This window comes from Bacillus rossius, chromosome 13 (genome assembly GCF_032445375.1).
Source record: "Bacillus rossius redtenbacheri isolate Brsri chromosome 13, Brsri_v3, whole genome shotgun sequence".
NCBI classification, from domain to species: Eukaryota; Metazoa; Arthropoda; class Insecta; order Phasmatodea; family Bacillidae; genus Bacillus; species Bacillus rossius.
Genome location: NC_086340.1, coordinates 35,041,381 through 35,056,476, shown reverse-complemented (window position 1 = coordinate 35,056,476; position 15,096 = coordinate 35,041,381). Strand labels below are relative to the sequence as shown.

The window sequence follows — 15,096 nt, the reverse complement described above, 5'->3', positions numbered from 1 at the left end:
TTTATTGTTCTTGTTACTATTGGTATGTACCGGTATTTGTTTATTCATGTCGCAACTACAAGTTGCCAACACTGGTGCCATTTTGTTTTTCCTGTGGTAGAAGAGTAAATAAAGCATACTACGTTAAATAACCGTAGGGCAAACTTGCTGTTTTTACTGTTTACTGTAAATACCACGTTTTACAAGCAAATAAAATTACCGCAGCCTGTTAAAAACAGTTAAAAAATAACCAGACCGAGCTTTCAAAAGCTATGTGCTACAAGTGACCACATCTGTGTACTTAACTTAAAATATGATACGTTATTGGGGTTAAGTGTGTTTTCTAAATTTATAAGTTGGAAAAATTACTAATTCCACGTAATTACGGCGTAATTTTAGGTCAATGAATTGTCTATCTGATAACATTTTTATGCCATAAGTGATTCTCCTTGAAATGTATGTGTTTAATTATACTATTTTGGCTAGTGCCCCATTATAGGCCGACTCTAGATTTCAAGGTTGACAAAACTGGCAAAAAAGGTCGGCCTATTTTCGGACCAATACGGGACACTGTAGGTCTGTTTCCGGATTTTGTTTTTTAACTGTATTTTTACGAGGGTGAAAATGGCTACAACAACATGTGTTATCAGAATAATTTTAAGGCAGAACTAAAAATTCTTGAAAATACTCAAAGGGTTCGCAATACATCTTTATCTTCATTTCTCTACCACTCAGAGACAGGCAACAGCAAGTGTTTCACTTATCAACCTGTCCCACTAAAACCAACCCACCTCTGGCTAAGGAGGTCACTTAAACCTAAGGTCATCAGGCTAAAAATGACCACCAAGTCCAAACAATTTTTGACATCGGTGTAACAGAAACACTACCACAGGTTGTCACACTAGCAATACTTACTTCCATAAATATGTCCAGGAAAGTGACGCATGAACGCAGAAATGCAGTGAGCTCTAGATCAGAGATGCCAACCTCTTGCCGACACAGCCTCTCTTTCGGAACCTTCCCAACCTTATGCATGAGCCTTGCTGCAGATTCAAACCTTTGGCCAAGGTGCATCGACCAGGCGAGACTGCATACACCTATGGCAAAGAAAACACGAGCTGAAACCTCATTTATGACCGCTTTATTGATGCAATGATATACCTACTAAATTCTTAAACAAGTTACTCAAAATGAAATATGAAAAATAAAAAATTAAAGTACCAGTAAAATTCTAATTGAATACACAAATGGATGTAACTAAAAGTCAAATTGATTAAGTATACTGAAAATATTTTCCTTTTAAAAGGCAAAAAAAATATTATTCACCCATTTCAGTTTAAAAAGTAAAACACATGCCACAGTGTGGGCAAGAACCAGAATCCGCACTGCCTCCTTGCAAGGTAAGGCAACTGAGTATTCTAAAATGAATTTCAGCTTTACTGCTATTAATACTGACCATGGAACTCTTTCCTCCAGAAACTACATATTTCAGCTGAAAATGGTACCCTTTTATTGAAAAAAATACCTGTATCTAAGTGAGGTTGCAGTCCCTATCATCCTTTAAGGTACAGTTTCACCGTACATGCTGGTTTCTGCATTATGCGTAACTTGATTATATTTTATTTAGAACAATTTCTTTAATGTTACACAATAAGAGCACTGCATTTTGTGCTATGTGGCAAATTTCATAACCCTATAAAAACAAACTGTTATTTGCTACTTATAAATAAATCATATAAATATTAATTATTAAATATTTTGCCTGACTAGAAGTTGTGTATGAACTAAGTTGCATGTGATGTGTATGATTTAATTTAACTTTTGAGTGGTTTTCATGGCACTGACCGTTGAAACATATCGTTATCGGGCGCCACTGTGACTAGTCTATTCTTTTGTAATTTATTGGAGTTAGTCACGTGCGGAACATGGTTTGAGTGGGTTGCATCGTTGTGAAAGACAAAGGCTGTACTTACGGGACTTGTGTGGTGACTCCTGTGTGGGCAATCCCACGGCTACAATTCACTATATCCGGTCGTGATGAGAACAAAGGAAATGTGCTGTGCGAGGGTAAACACTAATTACACCACAATCACTTGCTAGAACAAATTTTTAAGTTCTCTACAACTGGGTAACATGAACATAATTGCTTCTACAGTCTCACAGTTAAAAAAATTATTTTCCTTCAGAACAAAACATAAAAAAATTAATTAATTGAACGTGGCGGGCAAAGCAGACCCTGATGGAAGACGATCGCTACACACTTGAGATTAATAAAATCTTTACAGTAACTTAAATTCAAGGTTATTAATTGAGAATTTTTTTCAAAACCTGCTGTCAATATTATAACAATCATAGATAACCTTGGATGGAATCCACTACCTGACCCTAATTTTTACATATGGAGATACAATAAATCATACTAATCATTAAATTCTTCAAAACCAGTCAATTAGTTGAGGTACTTTCAAAGCTTTGTCAAAGTAAAATTTTTAGTAATAACAAAAAATGATTTTAAGTACCATATATCAAAGAGTAGTTTCTATCTCGGTCCGTTTAAAAATTTAACCTGCAGAGGTAGAAAACACAGTGAAATCTCATTACTAATAAAAACCCGGTTAATATAAAACTCTCATTAATACAAAGTATTTTCACAGTTCCTTTAAATTACATAGGATTTATAGTGCCAAGTAATTTGTTTAATACAAAAGTATGGTTATTATGCAATACAAACTACAAAGACATTTTTGTTCCATGGGTAAACAATTACCTACATGTAGTAAAGGATGGTTTTTTATACAAATATCCCAGATTAATGTAAAGAAACAATGTGAAATATTACTGATACCATTGTTTCTGGTTCATTGTAGGTTGGGGAAAAATTTTAGAAATTTTATGCTTCCAAAATGTTGGTAGCATGTCTGAATGAAGGAAATTTTTTAACATTGTTTATTCTTCTATTTTCAATACTTTTAAATGTAATAACGTAAAAATTTCCTTTTGAGCTAGAGGTATAGTCACCCTAATTTTTTATTTTACAATCCCCAAAAAAAGTACTTTTAGTGCAGTATAAAATTGTGTGCAAGTTTTATTACATTATTTGAATTTTGCTTTGAAATTACATATTAATTATGCTGTGGTAGTTTGGTTATTAAAAAAACTTTGTTATTACTCAACTTATTATTAAAAAGTGACAAAATTATGGTCCCTTCAGTTTGTTGTATTGAGGTTTGAATGTATTCTTAGCATACAAAATATAAGTTGTAACAACCCAGATCACAGCATTCCCCATGACAATCCAGTAATAATAATTTATTATAAATTTTTGTCATATTTCAGGTTGTTATCAAGTGATGTAAAGTTTTTCCTTTAAGTAGTAATTTTGAACTGACCATGTCATGTAATGTGAACGTAATTCAACAGGTTTAATGCTTTTGTTTTTATAATTCATAAGTTTATTATTCTATTTTTTTAATTTTTTTATTTATTTATTATTTTTTTGCTGGTTTCTTTGTGTGGGAAGGTATGCTGACGTAATTCTTGGTTATTTTCACGACAGAGTCTTTCCCAGGCTAGGCATTTGAGTCACGGTCACGGGATTGTTGAAGAGAGACAGAATTGCCCGGGTATAGGGAATGGACATAAGAATTTTGTTTAAGTTTCTTTGCCCTGCGTTGTGATTGGCTGATAATTACGTCAGCGAGCCCAGGACACTGCCCGCACAAAGGGAAGGAAGGCAGTGTGGTTAGTCATGTTTCGAGCACCAGACCGAGCAGGTCGTGGTCGGGTGATGGCTCCGTGTTTCCTGGATGTACATTCAAATTTCTTTTTGTGTTTGTTCTGTGGTGCGGAAGAATATGAAATTTTGTTTTTTACGTAATCAAAACAAACAACAGGTAATCCATCAAACACTGCCTACCTATTACTTCGTGACCTTCTACCAACCTGTATGTTCACTCATCACCTAATTTTGAGCTGAAATTGCCACATCAATGTTGAGGTCACTTACAGATGAACGAGGGGTAGAGCGGTGATATGGTGTAGCGACTGACGGAATTGCACTTAACTGAGGGAGGGGGGGACGAGAACGCTCCAGAGGAAACCCTGCTGACACGCTGCAACATCCCGCCACGTTCCCTGCCCAACGCTATCGGGTATGGAAACGACCACCCAACACAAACCTTGCCTCATGTGGGGGGACGGGACGGTACGCAGGCAGGAAACGGCGGCTTCCAGGGCCTCGAGAATGAGCTCTGTGTTCCGCTGCCAGGAGAGCAGGTACTCCCAGCCCAGGTTGGCCAACAGCACGCTGGACGTGAGGCTGTACGGGAAGTGCTTCTTCAGCAGGCCGACCAGCTCTGCAAACACATGTACGCAGTGTGTGTTCAGTACTAGACACGTACTTCTCGTGCTGCTGGCTAACAGGGTGGGCAGCCCTGCGGGTGCCGGTGTTCGAACACCCACGGTGGCAAGTTGTGCGACGTTTCACGCTTGCTACCAATTGGAGTGTATTCAAGTGAATCAGTTTAAAAGGATTTTACAGAGTATTACGTTTCAAGCCAAAACACAATGCTGTTTCACTCATACATCATCATCAGAGACAAGATTTTATGGTTTTACATTCACGCCAATTTACTTCTTCAAAAAGGAAATTTCCGTATTAATGTTTTTTTTTTTTTTAGTTTTTGTCAATTTCAATTATTCACAAATATGGCATAATATAAAACAAACCTGATAGTTAATTGTTTCATTATACTTTTTTCACAAAAATAATATTTTGACATAATATGATACACTTTTCCAATAATTATAATAAAATTATTTGTAATAAGCTTGTCTAACTGCTCAGAAGTACAAAAAAAATCAGAAAATATTTGTGTGTTTGGGAAATGTACCAATGTTGTAATGTAAACCTTTGTTTTGTCGCGTGGCTGGCTCTTCTCTGGCTCCTCCAGAATGGCCTTAAGCGCCAATCTTTAGTTTGCTGCCTGGGTGAGAAGGGATCAGCCTGACTGGCGCGAGTAACTTCTGGCTGGAGGTTCCTAAGAGGGTTAGGTAGGATTCTCCCCCACCTTGGGATGCCCTGAAAGTGGCTCCCAGTGTCCCTCGTCGAATGCCTACTTACGGGCTGCGGTCTCCCAGTAGTAGGGCTGACCTGCTTGCTGGCTGGCTGGCTGGCGGGCGGTTGGCTGGCTTGCTGGCAGGCGGGCGGCTGGCTGGCGGGCGGTTGGCTGGCTGGCTGGCTGGCAGGCGGGCGGCTGGCTGGCTGGCGGCGGGATAGGTCCCCGTGGAGCTCCCTCACCCCGAAAGGACACTCTCAGATATGCGGTACGAGATTTATTACGAGTACTCGCGGTTGGTACCGACAGCCTCTCGATACACACTAACTCGCGGACTCGGTTGTCTGTCTTCTGCTCTTGGCTGGCAGGCTCGGCTGCCAGCAAAGGCGCGGTGAGCGGTTGAAGGCGCGGTGAGCGAGGCTCGGCTGCCAGTGGTGCCTCGAGGGCACCGACTGACTTCCTGGCCCAAAGGCCGGCCTTATATACCCCTCCTGAGGGCCAGGGCGTGACGTAGGAAGGGCCGAGGGTTCCAAGAATCACGGGCGCTTCCAGGAATTCCAGCCGGCCTACGTGACTTGGACGGACCTCGGCTTGGTGGGTGAGGGGAAGGCGGGTGGAGGCGGCTGGGCAGACGGAGGTGGGTGAGGAGGGGGAGGCTGCGCGCGCACCCGCTCGGCCTGGCGAGAGAGGGGTAGGCGAGGGGTGGCGGCCAGTAGGCGGTGCTGGGTGAGGAGGAGGAAGCTGCGCGCGCACTCGGCTGGCCTGGCGAGAGAGGGGTAGGCGAGGGGTGTCGGCCGGTAGGAGTGTGCGTGCGCACCCAGCTGGTTGGCATGGCAACCAAGGACGCAGCGTGGTTGCCCTGGCAACGGCGACGCGGTGGTGGCCGGACGGTGACTGCTGTCGCGGCCGTCAGTGGCGGCGGCGCGCACACGTGTTTAGGAAGGAAGGGGCTGACGGCTTCGTGATTATAGACGTGCGCGGCACGTCGCACGTCAAACCCCCTCTCCTTGAAAAGGCGGCAGCCACTTTCCACGTGTGCGGCCTGATCTTCGGGGTGGTTCCTCCATCCTTCCTTCCATCTTGGGGATGATGCCTTCCACGGTGCTCCGTCTTCTGGGAGGTGGGGATATGGGTAAGGCAGGGATGACCCTCAGGTTGGGCGTGAATGATGGTGAAATGATACATGTCCTTCCTACCTGACTGGTGATAGGGGGGAAGAAACAAACTCTGCTCTCCGATGTGACTAGAGGGCTCAAATCTAAAACTTGCAGCCTAGTTCGAACTCTTTGCAATATCTCTAACTGGATGAGGCTCTATCTTACACGCTAAGGAACCAGAGCCCAGGCTACACCATCATCATCGTTAGTGTCCTTGGAAACATGGTGTGCCCTGCCAAGTTTACAAATTTTTTTAATCTTGGGTTGGTTCCTATCTATTTACATATACACATTATGATTATTGGGCTCTAACACATGTTTCTTAAGATTTATGTACACTCTCTTTCCCTGGGGACGGCTGTCGGCTTTATACATTTACAATTTCCACATAGGTACAGGTACATTTCGCGGGTGCGCGGGAAAAAGGGGATACGTCAAAATTACTTAAATTAAGATATTAAACATTTAAAGTTCTTCCAAGTATGCAAGATCAGTAATTAATCATTCCAAACGTCCAGTGCCATAGAATAATAACACACAAGGGTGCTAGACTTAACCCATTTGGACCAATTCGTAGAGCTTGTTCTCCTTTATTCATACCGGTACCATAAAAAAAACATTTTTGCCAATATTTGACTTATCCCCTTATTCCCGCGCACCCGCGATTTCTTAGAGTGGAGCTCTTCTTTCGCTCTTACTGCTATACATTGCCTGGTTTGAAAAATGTCTATCGTAATTGTCTTTGTCATTCTTGCGGCTTATTTCTTCTTTTGTTGATCCTGCACCCGCACGCAGGAGGGGTCAGGTGGCTTATCGAAGCCCCTGAGGTGATGAGGTTTGCGACCCCATACCTTGTTTAAAAATGGCCATTCGCGCACTCACTACATTTACTGTTGGTGCGGGGGGCGGCCGATTTGGTACCTCCCGGGTCGGTCCTCGATGGCCGCTCTGCATACTCGCCATGGCTGCTCTCGTTGCTGGGGTGGCAACTGGCTGGCGGCAGGGTGGCGCCATGCTTCCGCTGGCACTGGGTCCGTCCTCTGGGTAGACTGCTGGTTCGGGGTTTCTAGTCGGGGTAACTGGTCCAGGGTTTGGACTGGCATACCCGGGAGAGGTGCGCTGTTGTCCTGGTGGTCCGCAGTCCTGGCTGGTGGAGTCATCTGCTCCACAGCCTTCTCCTTGGCTGCTGGGCCGGACGGGTTCAGGAGGTCCTCAGCTGACTGGTCAGCCTGGGAAGGGATCTCCTCGGGTTCCGGCGACCTTGCCTGCCCTTTCTGGGTTCCTGGTGATGGGCAGGTCGAGGTCACCGGGACGAACGGCATTCGGGTGGCCGTGGCTTCACTAGTATCGGAGACCCTGAGGTTGATTTCTGTGGCTGGGTCTTCCACTAGGTCAACCTGGAGCTTCTGGGGATGGGGCAACTCCTCTGAGTGGGTTGTTACGTTAGGTTTTGCCTGATGCGTTGGTTCGAAGCCCCTGAAATATCCCTCGTCTTCCTCTTCTGCAGGTGTGATGGAACCTTGGCTGCCATCGGGATCCATAACTTTCTTGATTTGACTTAAAGGCACTTTCCTCATTTTACCCACCTCGTCTATGACCCACCCAGTATTGTTCTGGATGCGGTGGAGAGTTGTGGGGCCTTCCCATCTGGGCGCAAATGATGCACAGAACCGCTTGCCCCTGCTGCTGAGGGGGTGGTTTCGTACCCAGACCTGGTCCCCCTCCTTCAAGGGTGGTGACTTTCTTTCTGGTTGTGCGTATTTCTTTTGGATGTATTCCTCCTGATTTTTCTGCGCCTGCTCTTGCCTTGCTTGCGGGTTCCCCCATCGGGGTTGGTCCTCTGGTGGTGTCTCGGTCCACCTCCATTCCCCTGGCCGTTTCAGACCTTCTCCGAACAATAGTTCACTTGGGGACATCCCTGTGGCCTCGTTCCTCCGCCTCCTTAGAGTGAACAGAATGGTGGGGATGTGGGTGTCCCAGGAGGAGTGGTCATCTTTGATCCGAACCCTGATTCCTTTCTTGATCTCCTGGTTCCGACGTTCGGTCGGATTTGCCTGCGGGTGGTACGTGGGGGTGGTCCATTTTTCCACATCCCACTTTCGACATGCCTTCTCCCATGCTTTCCCTGTAAACTGGGCTCCATTGTCAGTGAGTATTTTTCTGGGATATCCCCACCTAGCAAAGACTTCGTTCTCCATCAGGGTTATTATGTGCTTCGCCTCTGACTTTGCTATGGGGAATCCCTCGACCCATCTTGAGAAGAGATCGGTGACTACCAGTAAGTACTGCCTTCCCCGTTTGGTGCGTGGATATGGCCCCATTAAGTCCAACGCTACAGTATCCCATGCTACCTTTGGTCGTCTTGGGTACATTTGTGGCTTTGGGGTTGAGTGTGCCTTTGCTTGGGCACAGGTTGGGCACTTCTGGACGTGGTCCTTAACATCTCGTGTGACTCCGTGCCACCAGTATCTTTCTGTTATTGCTTCCAGGGTTCCCTGAGTGCCTGGATGCCCTGCCTGATCGTGGTCGTGCATGTGGTAGAGTAGTGATTCCCTGTAGGATGGGGGCACCCATAGTTTCCATGTCTGTCTTCGGGGTGAGGTGCAGGTCCAAATTATCCCATCCTTCTCTTGGTAGTGGTCTGGGTACTGACTGAGGAGGTTCCTAACTTGGGGATCACCTTGTTGAGCCCTCAGAAACCGTTCTTTTTCTGTTTTGGTCGTGATGGCTTGGAGGAGCACTATTGCGTCAGCTGTAGGTCGGGGTGTGAGGGCTGGTGGCAATATTTTTCCTGTATCGTCTTCACCGGTGTCCTCCCTTGGGGAGTGGTTTGGAAACCTTGACAGTGCATCTGGGAGCTCGTTCTCCTTCCCGGGACAGTGTTCCACGTCGAAATCGAACTCACTTAGCAAAATAGCCCATCTGGCTAGTTTTGCCTTGGTGTCCTTGACCCTATGGAGCCATGTGAGAGCCTGGTTGTCTGTCCGGACTGTAAAGGGGGCATCCTCTAGGTAATACCGGTAACGCTTAATCGCCCAGACTATGGCTAGACATTCCAATTCGTTACTGTGGTACCTCGTTTCTGTTTCATGCAAGGTGGCTGAGGCGTAGCTGATGATCAGCTTCTGTCCGTCTTCTCCTCGTTGGTACAGCACTGCCCCTAATCCTTTGAGGCTGGCATCTGTCTGCAGAATCATTCGCTTGTCTGGCGTGGGCCGGTGCAGGGTGGGCAACTGGGCGAACAGTTTCTTTGTTGCCTGGAATGCTTGCTCCTTCTCTGCTGTCCATGCCCACCTCTGACCTTTTCGCAAGAGGGGTAGTAGTGGCGCTGTCACTGTTGCCATCCTCGGTACATAGTCCCTTAGCCAGCCGCATGTCCCTAGGAAGCTTTTTAGCTGCTTGGGGGTTTTAGGTCCCTCAGCCTCCTGGATAGCCCGGATCTTCTCCGGCAGGGGCTTGTTCCCTTTTGGCGTAATTAGGTGCCCCAGGTATTTAATCTGACTCATCCCAAACTCACATTTTTCCATGCGGCAGGTGAGGTTGTGCATCTCTAATCGTTCTAGGGCTCTCTTCAGGTGTGTCTGGTGTTCTTCCCAAGTCTTGGAGAAAATAATGATGTCATCCATGTAGGCGACACAGAATGTTGCCATGTCTCCTGTCAACACCTCTGTCGACATGAGGCGTTGGAAGGTACATGGTGCATTTTTTAGCCCAAAGGGCATCACCCTGAACTGCAAGCTTTCACCATTGGGACTGGTAAAGGCTGTATATTTCCTGTGCTCCGGGGCCACTGGAATCTGCCAGTAGCCGGCCCTTAGATCCAGTCTTGAGAAGATGTGAGCGTCTCCCAACTCCCGCAGGGTGTGGCCAATATCGGCCATGGGTGGGGCCGCGCTATAGGTTAGTTTATTTAGGGGTCGATAGTCGACACAGAAGCGCATTCCGCTACTGCCCTTTGGGGCAAGAACTATACGTGCGTTGTAAGGGGAGTTGGCAGGCTCCACTATCCGCTGCTGCTTCATTTCCTTCAATTGTTCGAGAATGATTTTCCGTTTCCCTGGGGAGGGCTTTCCTGGCCTTTCATACACAGGCTGTTCCGAGCTGAGGTGAATTTCATGCGCTGTGGTTCTGGTTTGCCGCAGGGGCCCGTTGTCCTCAAATAGCCCCCTGTGCTGGTTTAAGGTATCCAGGAGCTGTATGACCTGGGAGGGTTTCAATTGGTGCTTAACACCTTCCTTGTCTATTTCTGTTGAACTCCCTGATGGCTGGTCTTCTGCCCACTGTTCTGTTATCCGGGTCTTTGTGCCGAAATGTACACGCCTGGTCCCAAAGTCCAAAATGCATTCCTGTGTGTGTAGCCAGGGCTGGCCCAGGATCATCTCTTCCTCAATCTGTCCAGTTACAAGGAATTTGACGGGCTGTGTCCCTATCCTTGTTTGGAGGGGTAGTTCGATGCTTCCCTCAACATGTATTTTCTGCGTGGGGTCCGCTAGGGAGACTCTGACTGACGAGGGTTGAAGTCTGTCCCTTAAGGTTAGAGGGATTTGGTCTGTCTGAATAAAGTTGGCAGAGGCTGCTGAGTCGAGGAGGGCCATTACCTCCTTTTCTCCGATGCCCACGATAAGTCTCGGGGTGACTGTCCTGGTATCTCCCAGCTCAGTGCAGTGGAGAGTTGAGACCTTTATGCCTTGCTCGGGTCGGTCGGCCTCTCTGACCTCCCCGCCTTCTCGTTTCCCTGCCTCTGCAGCTGTCCCCGGGATCCATCTCCGGCTATTGGCCCTTGGTTGCCCCTGCGTGTGGGGCAGTCTCTGTTTAGGTGGTATCCGGGGCAGTACCAACATCTGGGTGGCCTATTCTGGCTGACATGTTCGGGTGGCTTGGTTTGCATTACTCCCCTCTGGACTGGTCCTGTGTTTGCAGGCAGTGGTCGGGTAGGCGGTTTCTCGGGAGGCTGTCTGCATATTCGGTCCCTCTCAAGTGCTCGGGCTCGATCGACGAGCTCCTCAATTGTTTCTGCTCGGGGGGCCCGCAGAAACGAGCGGAGGTTCGGCAGTAAAAGTTCGATGATGAAGGGGATCCCTGTCCCTTCCGGTTCGTTGGGGTGCAATCTCCGATATATTTGTATCTTCTTTCGTATGAAGATTTCTGTTTCTTCGTGCGGGGATTGTTCCTGGCTATAGAATTTGCGACTCAGGTCTGCTACTAGCTCTGTTCCTGCATATCGAGCTACTAGTCGGAATCGTAGCTCTGCCCAAGTGGACACAAAGTCCCCGTAAGTGTTCCACCAGGTGGCCGCATTCCCTCTGAGTTGGCGTCGCCCATGTTGGAGCCACTGCCCATGAGGGATCCCCGCTTCTATTAGTTGGCCCTCGCACTGATCAAGGAACTCTGTTGGGTCCTCATGAGATCTTCCTGCAAACTCTGGAAGCATTATGCCGCTCCCATTTGTGATGGCAGGGTGGGGCGGAATTCTGGAGTTAGCCAGTTGTTGGGTCCTGCAAGTGGTGCACGTGTATTCCAACCCTTCAATATTCAGCACTTCCTCCCTCCATCCTATACAGGTCATGTGGTAGGGCCTAATACAGTTTCGGCAGGTCACGCGTTCCTGACCGTCGCCTCTGCAGCTGGGGTGGGAGCATTTCCGGGCCTGTATTCTACAGTCTGAGCACTTGAACTCCATCCCCTCCCAGTCTCTGGCTTCGTCTGTCCAGCCTAGGTATCTGCCATGAAATTTCTTTGTGCAGGTGTTGCATTCTAGATAATACAACCCCTCTCCTGTGCAGCTGGGAGCGGGGCACTTTTGGGAGGCCTCTAGGGCCTGGGGGGAATAGTGGCTATCTCCCTGTGGGCTGGCAGTAGCCATGGTGTTTTCAAGATAGGTTTTCTGGGCGCCACTGAGTTTTGGGCAGTCTCAGAACTGGCTGATGAGTAAGTTATCTCAGGGGGCAGCTGTGGGTGGCCGTCTACTGACAAGTCCTAGAAGTGGCCCCACGTTGGGCGCCACTAATTGTCGCGTGGCTGGCTCTTCTCTGGCTCCTCCTGAATGGCCTTAAGCGCCAATCTTTAGTTTGCTGCCTGGGTGAGAAGGGATCGGCCTGACTGGCGCGAGTAACTTCTGGCTGGAGGTTCCTAAGAGGGTTAGGTAGGATTCTCCCCCACCTTGGGATGCCCTGAAAGTGGCTCCCAGTGTCCCTCGTCGAATGCCTACTTACGGGCTGCGGTCTCCCAGTAGTAGGGCTGACCTGCTTGCTGGCTGGCTGGCGGGCGGTTGGCTGGCTTGCTGGCAGGCGGGCGGCTGGCTGGCTGGCTGGCTGGCTGGCGGGCGGTTGGCTGGCTGGCTGGCTGGCTGGCAGGTGGGCGGCTGGCTGGCTGGCAGCGGGATAGGTCCCCGTGGAGCTCCCTCACCCCGAAAGGACACTCTCAGATATGCGGTACGAGATTTATTACGAGTACTCGCGGTTGGTACCGACAGCCTCCCGATACACACTAACTCGCGGACTCGGTTGTCTGTCTTCTGCTCTTGGCTGGCAGGCTCGGCTGCCAGCAAAGGCGCGGTGAGCGGTTGAAGGCGCGGTGAGCGAGGCTCGGCTGCCAGTGGTGCCTCGAGGGCACCGACTGACTTCCTGGCCCAAAGGCCGGCCTTATATACCCCTCCTGAGGGCCAGGGCGTGACGTAGGAAGGGCCGAGGGTTCCAAGAATCACGGGCGCTTCCAGGAATTCCAGCCGGCCTACGTGACTTGGACGGACCTCGGCTTGGTGGGTGAGGGGAAGGCGGGTGGAGGCGGCTGGGCAGACGGAGGTGGGTGAGGAGGGGGAGGCTGCGCGCGCACCCGCTCGGCCTGGCGAGAGAGGGGTAGGCGAGGGGTGGCGGCCAGTAGGCGGTGCTGGGTGAGGAGGAGGAAGCTGCGCGCGCACTCGGCTGGCCTGGCGAGAGAGGGGTATGCGAGGGGTGTCGGCCGGTAGGAGTGTGCGCGCGCACCCAGCTGGTTGGCATGGCAACCAAGGACGCAGCGTGGTTGCCCTGGCAACGGCGACGCGGTGGTGGCCGGACGGTGACTGCTGTCGCGGCCGTCAGTGGCGGCGGCGCGCACACGTGTTTAGGAAGGAAGGGGCTGACGGCTTCGTGATTATAGACGTGCGCGGCACGTCGCACGTCAGTTTCATAAATTAAAAGATTATGGTTCAAGCAACAGAGCACACCGTAACTAGGACAGCGCTAATAGCTAAAGACAAGATTTTATGGTACTATATTTAGTTCAATTTTGTTTTTAAAACAATGGATTTCAGTGTTATTATTTTTAATTTTTATAAAAGCTGTTCTGTAATAATTTCTCCACCAAAATAGTGGTAAAAATTTTATGCTAAATTTTTACGATAAAATCATTTGTAATAAATTGGTCTAAAACTTCAAAGCAATAAAAAATTAATTAGCAAGCATTTTAGGTTTTAAAGTGATTCAATACGAGATCCACAACCAAAACCCATCAAAAAAATTTTCTCGTCTATTCAATTTGGTGCAAATTATTTTTTGGTAGGGAAATAACGAAATTCCTTGAATTTCAAATATCTGGGCCATTCTCTGGAAAAGGTAGAAAATCAAGAAGAAAATTTTTTTTCTAGAAAATTATAAACTGAAGCAAATAAATTCTTTCATATTTTTTATTGAAGTAACTAAACTCTGCTAAGCAACTGTTCAAGTTTTTCAACAGTTATTTACTACAATATTAAATGTTATTCTTTATGCTATGTCCACGGAGTGGACATATATGTCCACGGAGGGGAGATAATACTTTCAAGTCACAGATTAAAGTATGTAATTATGTATTAGGGATACAAGTGCCACATTACCTAATGATTAGAATGTGAATTTGTATATTTAAAGTCAGGAAAGTACATAAACTTTGTTAAGTAAAAAATAATTTTGGCAAATTGGCGTAATGAGATCATTTATTTACTCTCATTTTCAACACAAAAAAAAAATACTTATTTTAACAAAAACAGAAGTTGGCTCCCTGTTGCTATTGCATAGTTAAATCTAACATCACTTAGCCTAAATTGTACTGCTTTGGAATGTCATGAAAGATGTACTGCAAATGACTGTTAAGAACAGGCTGATCCAGAATATGTACAATGTCTTCAGAACTAATAATAAATTCTTGTTCCTCACTGAATATAAACTTTGTGGATGTTTGTGTACATTTAGTCATGAAACGAACTTTAAACTCTTTCTCAGAAATGCATTCTGTAACATTTGCAATGTAATATCTTTCCCTTCTCCTACCAGAAACTTTTACAATCAAATAATCATTAGGCCTATGTTTTGGTCTAATTTCACATTTTTTTTCATTATTAGATTCTGAGTCTGACGCTGAATCAGATGAACTGTAGATCTGAGAGTATCTGAGTCTTCTATCATGGTTTTCACCACAGCAGAAACCTGAACACAACTCTAAGGAAGTAAAGTGATTTGGACAGCTCTTAACAACTAAATTCTTGAGAGCTTATGACTTATGAGGGTGAATGAAATTATTCTGAAGCACTTTTAGAATGCAATGGTGGGGAAATAGGAAATTCTCAAGAAAACCAATTGATCAACAACATAGTCCAACTATAAGGGCAAAAATATTAGAAATTAAGATAACACATTAAAACTTATGACTTAAAAAAGTAGCATGTAGCATATAAAAGAATACAATACATTTCCGAGAGTGGAATCAGTCCCATTCCATAATGATGACATGGGCCAGCTTCACAGCTATTGCATGAGAGTCGTCTAACATGCAGACCTTGAGATCCCTTTTTGAATACAACTTCATGTATCTTCATTGTGCCTTTGAACACTTGAATATTATTTGGTATGTGCTTGTCAATACTGGTTATGACTGATTCCTGAATTTGTTTC

The 15,096-nt window shown here is 46.8% G+C and overlaps 1 protein-coding gene across 2 annotated transcripts in view; it reads right to left on the bottom strand.

The window, feature by feature from the left end:
• The window catches only part of LOC134538445 (rab3 GTPase-activating protein non-catalytic subunit), a 154,922-nt gene that overhangs the window by 34,735 nt on the left and 105,091 nt on the right, over positions 1–15,096 (bottom strand). For both annotated transcript variants that reach the window (XM_063379772.1, XM_063379773.1), the window contains exons 19-20: positions 4,158–4,334; positions 895–1,076 (exon numbers count right to left, since the gene is read on the bottom strand). In XM_063379772.1, the coding sequence (XP_063235842.1) occupies positions 895–1,076; positions 4,158–4,334 (359 nt within the window). The remainder of the gene's footprint in view (positions 1–894; positions 1,077–4,157; positions 4,335–15,096) is intronic.